At 32.2% G+C, this 15,261-nt stretch overlaps 1 protein-coding gene across 1 annotated transcript; it reads right to left on the bottom strand.

Moving 5' to 3' along the window:
• Nucleotides 1-2,276: 2,276 nt before the first annotated feature.
• Nucleotides 2,277-4,564, bottom strand: LOC129886224 (heavy metal-associated isoprenylated plant protein 32-like). The gene is made up of 3 exons (XM_055960809.1): nucleotides 4,211-4,564; nucleotides 3,725-3,800; nucleotides 2,277-3,581 (listed from the first exon to the last, which is right to left on the bottom strand). Exons 1-3 carry the CDS (start codon nucleotides 4,238-4,240, stop codon nucleotides 2,374-2,376), a joined length of 1,314 nt encoding a protein of 437 aa, XP_055816784.1. The 5' UTR covers nucleotides 4,241-4,564; the 3' UTR covers nucleotides 2,277-2,373.
• Between the last annotated feature and the right edge of the window lie 10,697 nt (nucleotides 4,565-15,261).

Raw genomic sequence — 15,261 nt, forward strand, 5'->3', positions numbered from 1 at the left:
TTATGAAAAATTTTAAAAAAATATTTATAAATTACATTTTAATAAATATTTTTATGTATAACATAATTTAAAAGTAGTATATCTATAATCGGGTTGGTTTGGGTTCGGTTTGACTTTTTTAGTTTAAACCAAACCAACCCTATAATTGCCGTTTTTTTTTTCCAAACACCAAACCAAGTCAAACCAAACCACTAGTCGGGTTTTTTTTCCAGTTTGGTTCGGTTTGTCGGTTTGGTGCGGTTTATCGGTTTGCCCTGTACCGCCCTAATTGTTTCCATGAATTGACTCTATTAATGTGTGTATCAACACAAAAGGATGACATAGTTGATTAAGCTGGTTGCACATTTTACATTTCAAGAAATTAAAGAAAGATTCACACATAAAAATAACTATTAGAAATCAAATTAAATTGAAATAATATTTTCCATCTTCTCCAAGAAATTTTTCTGACCATGAAGCGAATCAATAGCGAGTATCAATATTTTGAACTTATACTTATAGCCTAGCGAATGTTTTAAAATTTATAATATTTTTTTAATAAAATGTATAACTTAAAACTATTTACTTCAACTTACAAAATAAAATCCAAAACTTATAAAAGACAAAAGTTTCAGCTCTCGATAAAAGACAAAATTTCAGTTTGAGCATGGACGTGCTTATAACTTTTGACTTATAAGTCCAAAATCATAAATTAAAAATATATATTTTTAATCCAAACCACATAAATGCTTAAAAACTATTTTAACTTACACTTAAAATAATCAAATCAAATCAATCAAAACAAGCTCTGAATACAGTTGAAGACATGAGAGAGATTATCCAAGTTCTACATAATTAAGCAAATGGGCGAAAAGGTGACACTTGGTTTGAACACAATCAATTTGAAGAATATAATTTATTAATGTGACACTTGGTTTGAGACGGAGAAAATACGAGAGTACTGGATAGAGAAAAATTATGAAAAAACAATAATGAAAATATACAATATAAAAAGATGGAACATCCATCCATTAGTTGTTCATAACCAGAGTCAAGAGGAATAAAGATAGAATGGGCTTATGGATTTTAAAGTATTTTTTTGGCCCAATGATAATGAAAATGAACCCACTAGCAGACCCAGCCATAAGCAACCTTAACTCCTCCATCTATTGATATTTGAAAGAGCACACTTGTAAACCCCCCCTCCCCCCCCCCCCCAACCTCCCTTTTTTTCTTCCACGGTGTTCGGTGTTATATTGAACCCGATTAAATTTAAATTTGCACCAAATATTTTTATATTAAGGAGTAAAGTGCTTCCTAACAAAGAGGACTCAAAACCCAAACCTGAGAAACTCACGTTAAGGAATAACTAAACAATTAAATATTTCACAGACCATAACTGTACATATTGATTAATATAATAACAAAGGTTGCATGTGTTTTCATTAATTATCACAAAGACAACGCAGAGTTTTTCATTTCTTTAACAACCAAATTGCAATTTCCTTTCTGTAATTTATTATAAAGATCTTTGCAGAGTAAATATCTGCAAATCTTTTTATTTTTTTAATATTCATAACACAGAATTCCAGAACTCACGTGTTTGGTCAAAACGTATGTACTACTACATCGTAAATTTCATTAATTAGTTTTTGACCTAACCCAAGAATTGTAAGTAATATGTATTTAAGTGCACATGAGTGCAATTAAAGCTCTTGCCAGATCCATTATAACTACGCCCTCTTGCCCCAAAAATATCAATTTGATGTTTATATCCAATTTAGTCAACACTGTCACTACTATCTTTAAAATATCTTGCGACTACTTTTTTTCTTTAAAAAATAATAATAATAAAATTGGAATAGTATTTTTCATCCCCTCCTGTAGTTTTTTGTTCCCTCTTCTTTCTAGGGAACTGTGTCTACATTATAATAAAGTGATTTCTAAGAGAAGATTTAGCCAAAACTTCCTAGTTACTGTACCAACATAGTGAAACTTCGCCAAAAGCAGAAGATCCATTGCCTTACGCCTAAGCTTTTAAGTTCAAACAATCTTTGCTTCCCCAAGTGATTCCTTTCCAATTTCCAAGACTAAAATACGTCTTAAATTTGTGACTACCAAAACTGCTTTTGGGTTCAAATATAACATACGTCAATTTAATAAAATATCTCGATTAGCGTCTTAAATTAAAGCACTGAACTAGTCATTACTTGAACAAAATTGGTTTTTCTTGGTGTGAATCACCAGAATTACTTGGTAAAAAGTAGTAACAGGCTATACTAATAGCTAGAGCAAAATTCTTACAATTTGCTTTATGAAGACAAAAGCATTCCTTCATCACTTCATAATAAGACCAAGACCAAAACAAAGTAGACACCTTTTTTGAAAAACAATTTACATAATACTACAGCTGCCTGTATTCTCATCACTAAACATATGAGTAAAATTATCATGCACCGGAGCTCCCATAGGTGGTGGAGGCCCGTAACTCACAGCTGGATGCTGCCTAGCGTACATCATCGGATGGGCACCGTACATGTCATATCCGGCAGGCCGCTGCTGGTTCATCATCATTTGTGCCATGTACTGCTGTTGTTGTTGGCTATAAGGGTTGTTGCCACCCTGCCCCATCCCCATCCCCATCCCAGGGTATCCACCAGCACCACCAGCCGGTAGTCCTTGAGCTGCCGGCATATGGCCCATCGGGTGATTACCCATTGGGCCCATGCTTTTTTGGCCCATACTCATCATACCATGTGGCCCTTGTTGCATACTGTTCATCATTAGGCCTCCATCCATTTTCCCTCCTCCCCCTCCTCCTTTCTGAGCTGCTGCTCCCCAATTATCATTATTTTTACCTCCCAAACTTCCATTATTGTTACCTTTACCATTTTTACCATCATTTTTACCACCACTTTGATTCTGGTTCCCTCCTTTCCCCTGTTTTCCTCCATTATTGTTCTTACCATCATGATGATTTCCAGTCATACCCTTCATTTGTACTGGAATTTCAACGCCACCGCCACCTTTCTTACCATTTCCACCATTATTACCCATCATAGCCCCACCCTTCATCATCATTGCATTAAGCCCATGGGGTCCATGACCACCCCCACCCATCTTAGAAGGCGGAGGACCATCAAACTCATCATCAGATTCATCATCAAATTCATCAGATTCATCAAATTCATCATCAAACTCATCATCATCAAAATCATCCTCAGGCAAATTAAACTTCACAGATTTTTGATCCTTGGGATTAGGAGCATTGGGCATCTTGAAATTATCCTTTGACCCTTTGAGATTCTGCATCATCTGAAGAAACTGTTGTGCATTTCCCTTTGGCGGTTCCTTATTTCCACCACCACCACCACCACCACCCTTTTGAGATTTGTTGTCTTTTCCACCTTTAAAGTTGTCCATTTGCATGTTTATGAACTGATTGTTCATCATATTCAAATTAGAACCTCCCTTTTGTGCTCCTCCCCATAGCTCAGCATGTTTCCCTGACTTTACTAGCTTCTTTATCAGTGTTGCTGGATCAACATTTCCTGTCACTGTTACTTTGCTTTGGTCTGAATCTATCTTCACTGTGTAAACTCCTGTTAAAAAAACAATAAAATAATTTAGGAAAATAGAGATCTAATCCTAGGCTCCCCAATGCATGTGAATATGCCATCTAATTTTTTTATTGTCGAAATGTCTGCTAAATGATTCTGGTTAAACATATGGGGAAGTAACTTACCTTCAATCTTTTGCAATTTCTTTTTCACTTTCTGTTGGCAGCCATCACAGTGTATATTTACTTTAAGAACACAAGTCTGCAAGAAAAAAGATACCATACGGTTAAAAACACACACAAAATATATTTATATAAGTGTTCAAGAAATGGCAAGCTAGTTAAGATGGTAACAGACTACAGACCTACTTGCACCCCCCCCCCCCCCCAAAAAAAAAAACACTCAACAAATTAAGAATAGAGTAAGGAGGTTTCACATAATATAACGCAAGATACCAAGAAATCCCAAAAAAGGGCATCAACGGAGAAACAGAGTCATAAAAAATGAGTCTTGAGAAGAATTCCAAAGGAAGGCAAACAGAAATAGAGTTAAAAACTTGTATTAGTGACAGTATGAAACTAGTAACCTGCTACAACTTGCATATGAACAGTGACAAATTAAATCCAAACAAATAGGATAACAGAATGAGCAGAAATTAGTCATAGTCATACCTGAGTCTTCAACATTTCTTGTTTATTCATTCTGTCAGCAGATGCAGAATATCAAGAAAAACACCCTCCAAGATTTGACACCACACACTCAAAAAAAAAAAAAAGACCTCTTCTTATTGTACTAGGAGAGGATGGAGAGTAGTAGTAGTTGAAAATATGATGCTTTGAACGTTGGTTTAGGCACTTAAAAGAAAGTGAAAAAGGAGTAGCTGAGATTTGAAGAGGAACAGGAGAGGAAGGGCGGTGTGGTGTGAGGAGTAAAATAATGTTTAAAACAAGTCGGTTTAGGTTGATGGGGGTATTTGAAGGGAAAGAAAATAAAGGGGGAGTGAGTGAGCTGTCACAGTAAAGAGCAATGTCCGCTTCATCCCAAAGAAGAGAAGACACTGTTCCTCTTGCAACTTGGCCCCCTCTGCTTTATATGATTAACGGACCGTTTGAATTGATTTATAAGTTGTTTGTAGTTTTTTTTTAAGTATTTGGCTGGTTAATTTAAAATTATTTTATATTTAAAGTAAACTTTAATAAATAGTTGAATTTATTTGAATGAATTTATTTTAAGCAATTTATATGTTGAAAACAGCCTATAAATCAAAAAAAAAGTTGGTTTACACCTATAACTTAATTTTTCCTTTTATATTTTGTAACTCTTTCTTGGTGAATTCGAATTCACAATATTAGAGTTGAATATGGATATGATAACTATACCAACAATTTCCTCTTGTCATGCTAAACAATTAATTATATGGCATCTTTTGTTTTAGTTTGTTCCTTTTTCCTTTAATATTATTTTATTTTGTTATTGGTCAAAATATTTTGCCAATTATCCCTTTTTTATCGGTTATTTAGTAAGTGATTCTTTTTATAATTTATAAAAGAAATTAGATCATGATGTAAAGATGATTTTTAAGTAAAATAAAAAGAATTATAAGAAGATTTTAAATAATTTTTTAAGACTTTATAAATTATTATAAATATTAAGTGATAATCTAATATTTTATCTGTTGATTGATATTCAATACTATATGATTAGATATATAAATACCTTTCTAAGGATTATATTTATATAAAATTTGATGTTATTTTTTCTCTATTTTGTGTTGAATTAAATGAAATAACGTAAAATAAGACGGTGAGATTATAGTACTGTATCTTTTGGGGTTTACCATGTGTTTTTAATGAATTTTGCCTTTTCTTTCATGTGAACTAAAATAGAAAATTTGACCACTAACAAAGCATGGATTATATAACATTGGGCTTAGGAACTTTGAGTTGTACCTTTTGTGTTCATCAACCTTGAATTGGCGAACCTCTAGGCTCCATGTTTTCTTTTTTTTCTTTTGGGTTGGCTACTTATTCCACTAAAAATATATTTAGTATTATACTCTTCTCCGGCTCCATTATATAACTAGGAGAAAATAATAATAATCTTTTATTTTTTTGGTGGTACGTACGTTTAAAATAGTCTTTTAAGTATTAATTTTGTTTTAAAAAATTTAAAGTGAGCACTTTCAATTTTGTCAAGTATTTAGTAAATTATGATTTCTAAAATTAATCGAAATTGTGAAAATAGAAAAAATATTTATTAAAGGTAGCTTACATTTAAAAGTATAAATTTTGTCATGAGTATTAGTAGTTTACTTTTGACAATGTTAAAGGAAGCTCACATTTGGTGTGAACTTTTTGAGGTGCTATTTCTACTAATTTTTGCCAATTATTTGTGTTTGTGTAATTTCTATATTACGTTTTTTGAAAAATTGACAAAAGATTCTGATATCTACTTAATCTTTTGTCATGAAGTAAATTTAACTGTTAAGAATTAAGTATATATATATATAACAACAACAAAAATGTCCATTTTTGACAAACGTAAAAATTAAAACTGTAGAGTTGATACTCAAGGGACTATTTAAACCTACAACTAAAGATAAGTTCCATTTAATCTCCGGGTAACTAATTTTACTTACCGCAAATGATTTTTTTAAAGTAATTTAATACTTTAAAAGTTATTTTTCATTATTATTATCAGTATATAAAGTTACACTCAAATATTCATGAAACTTACTTATTTGCTTACAGTAACTTAGCCACCGCTTATTGTAAATTGTGAAAGTCGAATTTTTCTTTTCATTTGATAAATTATAAATCGTTATCGTTTTAAATTATCATTAATTATAAAAAATTGACCTTAGAAATTTTGTTCCTTTTATTTCTCCGTCCATCCAACCATAATAATTGGCTCGATTGACTTACTTTTATAATAATGCCTACCTCAATCAATCAAAAATAATTGTGTGCACTTGTTAACTATCAAATGACTAAGTTAAATACGTAATATTTTAGACTATTTTCACAAAGAAATTTTGTGATTTTGACATCCAACTCAATTTCATATAATTAACTTGCACATGAGAAAGTAATGTGTCATTGCTTGGCTTGCACTACTTGAAAATGCTCCTCATATATATCTATTTTTTGTTTATTTTTTCTTTAAAAAAAGTTTAAAATAATAATTCTTGCAAAGTGTCTACTAAGACCGTAGAAATAACAGCTTCACATGGTTATACATACTTAGTTAGTCAAGCTTGACTTGTACATCAGTTAGTTGCAATAGTTTGTTAGAGGTTAGTTAAGCTAGTTTGTTAGTTGGTTATTGTAATTAATAAAAAATGGTTAGGAACTTGTATAAATATCAAAACTAACACCAATGAATGCAAGACAGTTCATTTCTAAATTTTAGATTCTTCTCTTCACTCTTTTCTCTTCTCTTAAACTCTTCTCCATGAATTTTCTCCATTGTTGACAGAGAAGTAACACATTGCAGCTGGGCAATTAATTTCAACATGGTATCTGAGCAAGGTACTCGATATGAAGCATAACTTTTCCAGTTAACACATTAAAGAGATCACACCAGAAGAAAACTGAAGATTCGACTATCAATTGATGAATTGAGATTGAAATTTGCCTTGAATTCATCATTTTCAATTTTCATTTTCCAAAAGGAATTTGAAAGATGATGCATGCATCAGATCCAGTAGCTCAGTCATTAGATCTCGTAACTCAGTCTCCGTCAAATTTGAGTTCTACACAATTCAAGAAGTTCATCGATATTCATCCTAGAAGTCCTCTGTATCTTCATTCGTCAAATACTCCAGGTAGAATTCTGATTTTTCAACAATTAACTGGCATAGAAAACTACACAGGTTGGAGTAATTCAATGAGAGTTGCACTGTTAGCTAAGAATTAGATAGCTTTCATTGATGGTACTTGTCGAAATGATCATTATAAAGGGGATTTAGAGCATGAATGGAAAAGGTGTAATGTTGTCGTCTTAGCATGGATTACCAATTTTGTTTCAAAAGAGCTAGCAAATGGTCTTATGTTTTCATCTAATGCTCATAATGTTTGGAAGGATTTGAAAGAACGTTTTGATAAAAAAAATCTCACTAGGCTCTATCAGTTACATAGAAAAATATGTACTATGAGTCAAGGAAATCTCATAGTTTCTGAGTATTATTCTAGGTTGAGAAATCTTTGTGATGAATATGTCTCACTAGTTTTTTTGCCAGCTTGTGAATGTGATAAGTATAGAGAGTATACAGATCACATGGAAATACAAAAACTCATACAGTTTCTGTTGGGTCTAAATGAGATATTTGCACAGTCCAGAAGTCATATTCTGATGACAGTTCCTATTCCTAATTTGAACCAAGCCTACAATATGATTATGGAAGATAAGAGCCAAATGGTTCAATCTCACATGATTTCTGCATCAGTTTTACCTCTTCAACAATTAGAAATAAATGATCCTACTGCACTAGTATCTACACAGTATAACAAGTTCAAAAATCAAATGATTTGTATTGTGAGTATTGTCACATGAGAAACCATACAATCAAGTTTTGTTATAAATTTGTAAGGTATCCATCTGATCACAAGAATGGAAAGAAGAATACTACAGATAGAAATGATAGAAGGACACATTATATAGATGACAGACAGAAATCTGGAGGGGATAGATCACAAAGATTTAATGAAAATAGAAAACAACAAGCACACAATGCACAATACACTAATGATTTTGAAACTGGAATAAAAGACAACAAAGTCATAACCACACCATTTTGGAAACTAGAATAACTCTTCCACACCAATGGTTGTGCCTTCTTTCACACCTAATCAGTACAATCACATCATGAAGATGGTAGACAATGACACTGCACCACATGACAACATAGCCAACATGGCTGGAATATCTCCAATCTCTACATCTATCGATTGTCTTCAGCCAAAGTGTTTTTCTGCAGGTCAAAACAATCCTTCTTAGATGGTTGACATTGAAGCTACCAATCACATGATTTATAGTATGGAATCCTTGGTTAACTCTTCACCTGCACCCTCTCATTCAAATCAAGTCTATCTACCAAATGGTCAAACCACTGAAGTGAAGCACATAGGGACAGTAACACTTTTTGACAATTGTATTTTTTACAATGTCTTTTATGTGCCTCATTTTGAATATAACCTTTATCCATTTCTAAATTTACCAAAGAACTTCAATGTTGTGTTTCTTTTTATCCTTATTTTTGCCTCTTTCAGGACCTTTACACCGGCAAGGCGAAAGGGATTGGTAAAGGAAAGGAAGGACTCTATCTATTTCCAATTACCAACATGCCATCACCTATGAAAGCTCTTATTCAATCTTCATATTTCTCCTCTTATACTCCAGCTACGCAATAATGTTTCACCACTTTCTATTCTGATTTTTCACTTTGGCATCTCATACTTGGACATGCCACTGCTGCTGTTCTTCAGAAGATTTAGTCCATTACATCCTCCATTTAGAATAAAGAGTTTAGCTTCTGCCTCTCATGCCCTCTTGTTAGACAAACTAGATTTTCTTTTCCTACTAATACTATCAAATCTGTTTTACCTTTTGAACTTCTTCACATGGATGTTTGGGGTCCTTATAAGTAATGTACTTACAATGACTATAAATATTTTCTAATAATTACTGATGATCATTCAAGAATGACTTGGGTTTACTTACTAAGATTAAAGAGTGATGTTATTATGAACATTATTTTCTTTCTTAATCTCATTAAAAATCAATTCTTAGGGCATGTTAAAATTGTTAGATCATACAATGGTCTGAAGTTTTTTAATGCTCAATGTCACAGGCCCATAGCCTTTTTACTTCTCTTAGTATTATACATCAAAGCTCATGTATCCACTTTTCTCAGCAAAATGGGATTGCTGAAAGAAAACACAGACAGCTTTTTGAGATGGCAAGAGCTCTTAGATTTCAGGCCCATGTACCTTTGAATTTTTGAGGTAAATGTGTCCTTACAACAACTTTTATCATTAATAGACTACCCTCTGTCACTTCGTCCAACAAATCACCTTATGAACTTTTCTATGGTCATCAGCCTAATCTAGAACATATTAAAGTTTTTGGTTGTTTATGCTATGCTACTAAGCCTAACTTCCATGACAAATTTTCTTCTACAGTTATTTCTTCCATTTTTCTGGGATATTTAGATACCCAAAAGGAATACAAATTTTACAATATATCTACTGACACATTCTTTGTGAGCAGGAATGTCATTTTTAAAGAACATATTTTTTCTTTCGAACACCCCAAACATACATTTCTGGCACCCTCTCATACATCTACTTTTCCATCTCATTCAGCAGTTCCTCATCTTTTAAATAAATCTTTGCCATTCTCTTCTTCTCCACCTAATCATCCACCTATCTCAGACATAAGTTTTATACCAAATATTACTCATGCACCTGCACCTATTTCAGATATCAGTTCTTCTCCAACTATTATCGATCTTCCTTCCTCATCTCCATCTACTTCTCCACTTATTCAACCTTTTACTCTTCCTTTTTGCAGGAAATCCTCTAGAGCCACTAAGCCATCTATATGGCATACTGATTACATCATCAAACCTACTACTCATCATCTTATATTTAACTATCTTTATTACTATAATATATCCCCTTCCTACAAACCCTATATCACAGCCTTTTCTTCATCTATCTCAGAACTTACTACCTACTCTCAGGCTGCCCAAGATAAGCAATGGATCCAAGCTATGGACCAAGAGATTGAATCTCTCACTGATAATCATACTTGGAAAGTTGTGGATCTTCCTACAGGTAAAACTCCCATTGGTTGTAAATGGGTTTACAAAGTGAAGTATCAAGCTGATGGCTCCATTAAAAGGTACAAAGCTAGGCTAGTTACCAAAGGCTTCACCCAAAAGGAAGGTTTGCATTACCATAATAGTTTTTCTCCAGTTGTTAAAATGGTAACTGTTAAGACAGTGATTTCTATAGCTGTTCAGTCTCATTGGCCATTGTCTCAAATAGATGTTTACAATGCCTTTCTTCAAGGTGATCTTTTGGAGGAGGTTATACGTATTTGCCACCAGGTTTTGGTAGTCAGGGGAGACCAAAGTGTGTAGGCTACTCAAATTCCTGTATGATTTAAAACAAGCTAGCAGACAATGGAATTTGAAGCTTACTACATCTCTTGTTCAGTCTAGTTTTACACAAAGCAAACTGGATTACTCATTATTCACTAAAAGGATTATAGGAGGAATTTTTATTATACTTGTGTATGTTGATGACCTATTGATTATAGGAAGTGACAAAAATCTCATTCAGGAAGCAAAAGGAATTCTGAATCATAACTTCAAGATGAATGACCTAGGTGAACTAAGGTATTTTCTTGAGATAGAATTTGCAAGATCATCAAAAGGAATTTTAATGAATCAAAGAGAGATATGCATTGGAGTTAATTTCAGAATGTGGTTTAGGGAGAGGAAAACCTGTTGCTACACCTTTAGAACATAATCAAAAACTGACTAGCTTAGAGTATGACAAAACATTTGAAACCATTGACAATGATCCAGAACTAGAAGATAGGAGGAAATATCAAAAACTTATAGAAAGATTATTGTACTTAGCAATGACAAGACCGGATGTTTCTTATGCAGTACATCATCTGAGTCAATTTATGCATGCACCTAAGAAATCACACTATGAAGAAACTCTACATGTAGTCAAATATATCAAGAAGCAGCATGCACTTGGACTTCTAATGATTAGTAGCAGTTCAAGAAAGGTCACTTTAATTTGTGATACAGATTGGGCATCTTGCTTGTTGTCTAAGAAGTCAGTAACAGGTTTTGAAATCAAGTATGGTGATTCTCTAATCTCGTGGAAGTCAAAAGAAACAAAGTACAGTGTCAAGGAGCTCAGCAGAAGCTGAGTACAGAAGCATGGCAACAAAAGTGGCAAAACTAGTATGGTTACAATGATTGTTCAAAGAGTTAGATGCAAGTGTTGAGTTGCCAATGGAGCTACATTGTGATAATAAAGAAGCATTACAGATAGCCTCAAATCCTATGTATCACGAGAGGATAAAATACATAGAGATTGACTGTCACTTCATTAGAGAAAGATTGCAGGAAGATTCGATCACAACAACATACATTATTAGTAGAGAATAATTGGCAGACATATTTACAAAGACATTGGGCAAGCAATTGCATACTGAGATGCTATCCAAGTTGGGCTTATTAGATATATTTCAGCATCCAAGTTGAGGGGGAGTGTAGAAATAATAGCTTCACATGGTTGTACATAGTTAGTCAAGCTTGACTTGTACATCAGTTAGTTATAATAGTTTATTAGAGGTTAGTTAAGCTAGTTTGTTAGTTGGTTATTATAATTAACAATAATTGGTTAGAGACTTGTATAAATATCAAAACTAACACCAATGAATACAAGGCAGTTCATTCTAAATTTCATATTTTTCTCTTCAATCTTTTCTCTTCTCTTCAACTCTTCTCCATGAATTTTCTTTATTATTGACAGAGAAGTAACGCATTGCAGCAAGACAATTACTTTCATAAAGAGACCAATGTTGCCGTTTTACTCGTGTGGCATAAAGTTCAAATAGAAAGTCTTTTTGTTCCCATTGGATATATGATAATTAAAATTATTGAAATACAGATTATTTTTTTAGCTTGAACAGGACCATTACGAATCAATGGACGTGTTACACTTTTTCTTTTTTCGTCAACCTCAAAGTGTTACACTTTGACCTACATGATACGATATCAACTCTCATATTCATTATGGTGTCAATATTTTCAACCAAAAAAAAAAAAAGAACGATGGAACCACTTTCTATTAAACGCATTGTATTATAATTTTATTGACATATAACCTAACTTTAATGGGACCATGATATAACAATTGGTGATCAACTTGTCAGTTTATCACGTAAGTCAATGAATTTCCTTCTTTACTTTTATTTTTGTTTAAGTTGCTTCAGTGAATAAAAATGCTCAATAAAGCAGGTAGATCTTACTATCCCTTACACTAGTCAAACTTATTTATTCATTCCCAGCTCCTAAGCATATAGTAATTCTACCTCATGCCTTTCCACTCATTCATTGGATCATTTTATGCGTTCGAGAATCTTTTTCTTTTTTTACGTCGTATCCAAGAATACACATTTTTATGCTCCAATTGAACAGTATTATCAAAAATATAAGAATACGAGTCTTAGTTTCTAAATTATTTAAATTAGATGTGTTTAAGTTGCTTACATATGTAAGAAGGCTAAGCATATCTTAAAGTAATTTCCTATTCTGAATTTTCTTTCTAACTTAAATTGCATTATGCCCTCTTCATAATAAACTTCTCTTTATTACAACAAATTGACTTTTTGTTGAAACTACAGAATGTGGACAAATAATAACATGAATTTGTTCATCTTTCTTTTGATCCTTCTATTACTGCATATGATTACTATTGCAAATCACAAAAATGTTCACTGGACAGGGAAAAATAAAGTACTATATGCTTTTTCTTATTATTAAAATCAGACGATGGTCATGTTTCTATATTAAGTTTTGTCATTATTATTCACGAAATTTTGTCTATAGTAATTAACTAGAGGACCTAGCTAGGTAGAAAGAGATAAGGTTTGGGGGATAAATGCAGTGAATTGAAATGAATTTTGTCCGCAGAAATTATTCTGTCAGAGCCAGTGCAGCTTATTCCAATATTATTAATATAGTATTGACTAGTTTTGGTATAAATGATTCACACTTAATAATAAGGTTACAATTTACAGCTAAAATTGTACATTGTATTTTGTACAAATAGAATAAAGAAGCCACATACAAGAAAAGGCAGAGAGACATCAGTTTATAACTGTTGGACATATTATGCAAATTTCAGAAGTTTCATGTAGGGAGTACTCTAATATTTATTGTAACTTGAGTGGAAGATAAGTTTTAAAAATAGGAAAAACAAAAAGAAAGATCGAACATTATAGAAAATATATCTTGTTAAATTTAAAGAGACGTAATTAAAATGAGGCACCAAATCCAAAAACCAATCTCCATACCTTGTCTGATATAGACAACCACTATGAGTCGAGACATAAAAAAGAGTTTTAGGGTTGGTTTCGACAATGATATGTTTTTCTTAGGCTTGGATATATTTTCTCCGTGTTGTTCGAATCGAATTAGATACATCTCGATTAGTTTCATATGATATATGTTATCTTTTATCAGTATAAATATATAGTGACTTGATTAGTAAAATTCGAATAAATAGAAAAAACTTACCTAGTAATTTTTCTTTCTTTGTTAAAATTTGAGTTTGAAATGTGATGATTTTCCACAATTAAATCATACCCTTGGCCTTGGGCTTGGGTTTGGACCTACTTTCTTATAATTTACCAAAATTATTGTTCTTCTTCCCTTGAAAGCCTAACCCCGAGAAGAAATTTTGGTATCTTTTTGCCTAATTGCCCCCCTTTGAAAGCACCGCTTTTTTCTGTCAAAAAATAAAGAAGGTTTGAATGGTGCCAAAAGAGAACTACCCACTCACTTGGACACTTTCACCCCAAAACCCTAAAAATCTTTCTTTATTGAATTTGTGCTTTTTCCAACTATTGGTTGTTTGTAAAACGTCTTTTGCTAGTATATCCTAAAATCGTGATTTTGGAAATCTTTCTTATATTGATCGAGACGTATGGTTTTGTAATTCCTAACATTTTTTTTAGGTATTATATATAAATGTATAATTTAATTTTAATTGATATTTATTTATTATAATTTAAATATGTATAATGGTATAAATAGATATTTAAATTTATATAAAATTAAATAAAATAGACACATGTCTCCTATATGTCAATTCGTGAGAGATACACTCAAATTGATTTGTATTATATCGTGTAATAAGATGCAAGTGTCTATTTATTCAACTTTATATAAATTTAAATACTTACTTGTACACACTAAAGTTGAAGCATAGATGTAAGGTGAAGTCAAATAAAAAAAATTATTTATTTTTTAAATTTCGTATTCAGTTTAATTAATTAAGATATTTGGACGGAGAGAGTGGTATGATATTGATAAGTCTTCAACGGTTAATGGATTAAACAATCACGAGAAGATATATTTTAGTTTGTCGTTTTATTGTTTATTATAAATTTTCTTTTCTACACTTGGCTGTGTAGAAGGATCGGAGGAGAAAAGTGCTGGTGTTCATCGACCTATCGAAGAACTTATTAGGCAAAATTTGAATTATTCGTTAACTTGAAATTACTTCTTTCTTTTGATATAATCGGCCTTCTAATTTTATTTTTAGTTTTTGACATAAAATGCAAACACTTTGAGTTATGAACATAAGCCAATGCAGACGTTGCATACCCAATTCACCTAAACTTAATATTTTGATGCAGAACGGACATGTTTATATGTAAATATCTGTTCAACATGTAACAAAAAATAGGTAAACATATTCCCAAGAAATATTATCAAATTGAATAGTAAAAGTGGATTAAATATGCGTTGTGACAAAAGTTTAAAACTGTTAGCACACTGGATTCAAGTTAACTCTCTTTCAAAAAAATACATCATGAAGGCAATTTGCTTTATCGATCTTATACATGGAATATTAGCTTATAATAGACAAAGAAAAGAATTAAGATGACAGAAAGGATGGAT

This window comes from Solanum dulcamara, chromosome 4 (genome assembly GCF_947179165.1).
Source record: "Solanum dulcamara chromosome 4, daSolDulc1.2, whole genome shotgun sequence".
NCBI lineage: Eukaryota > Viridiplantae > Streptophyta > Magnoliopsida > Solanales > Solanaceae > Solanum > Solanum dulcamara.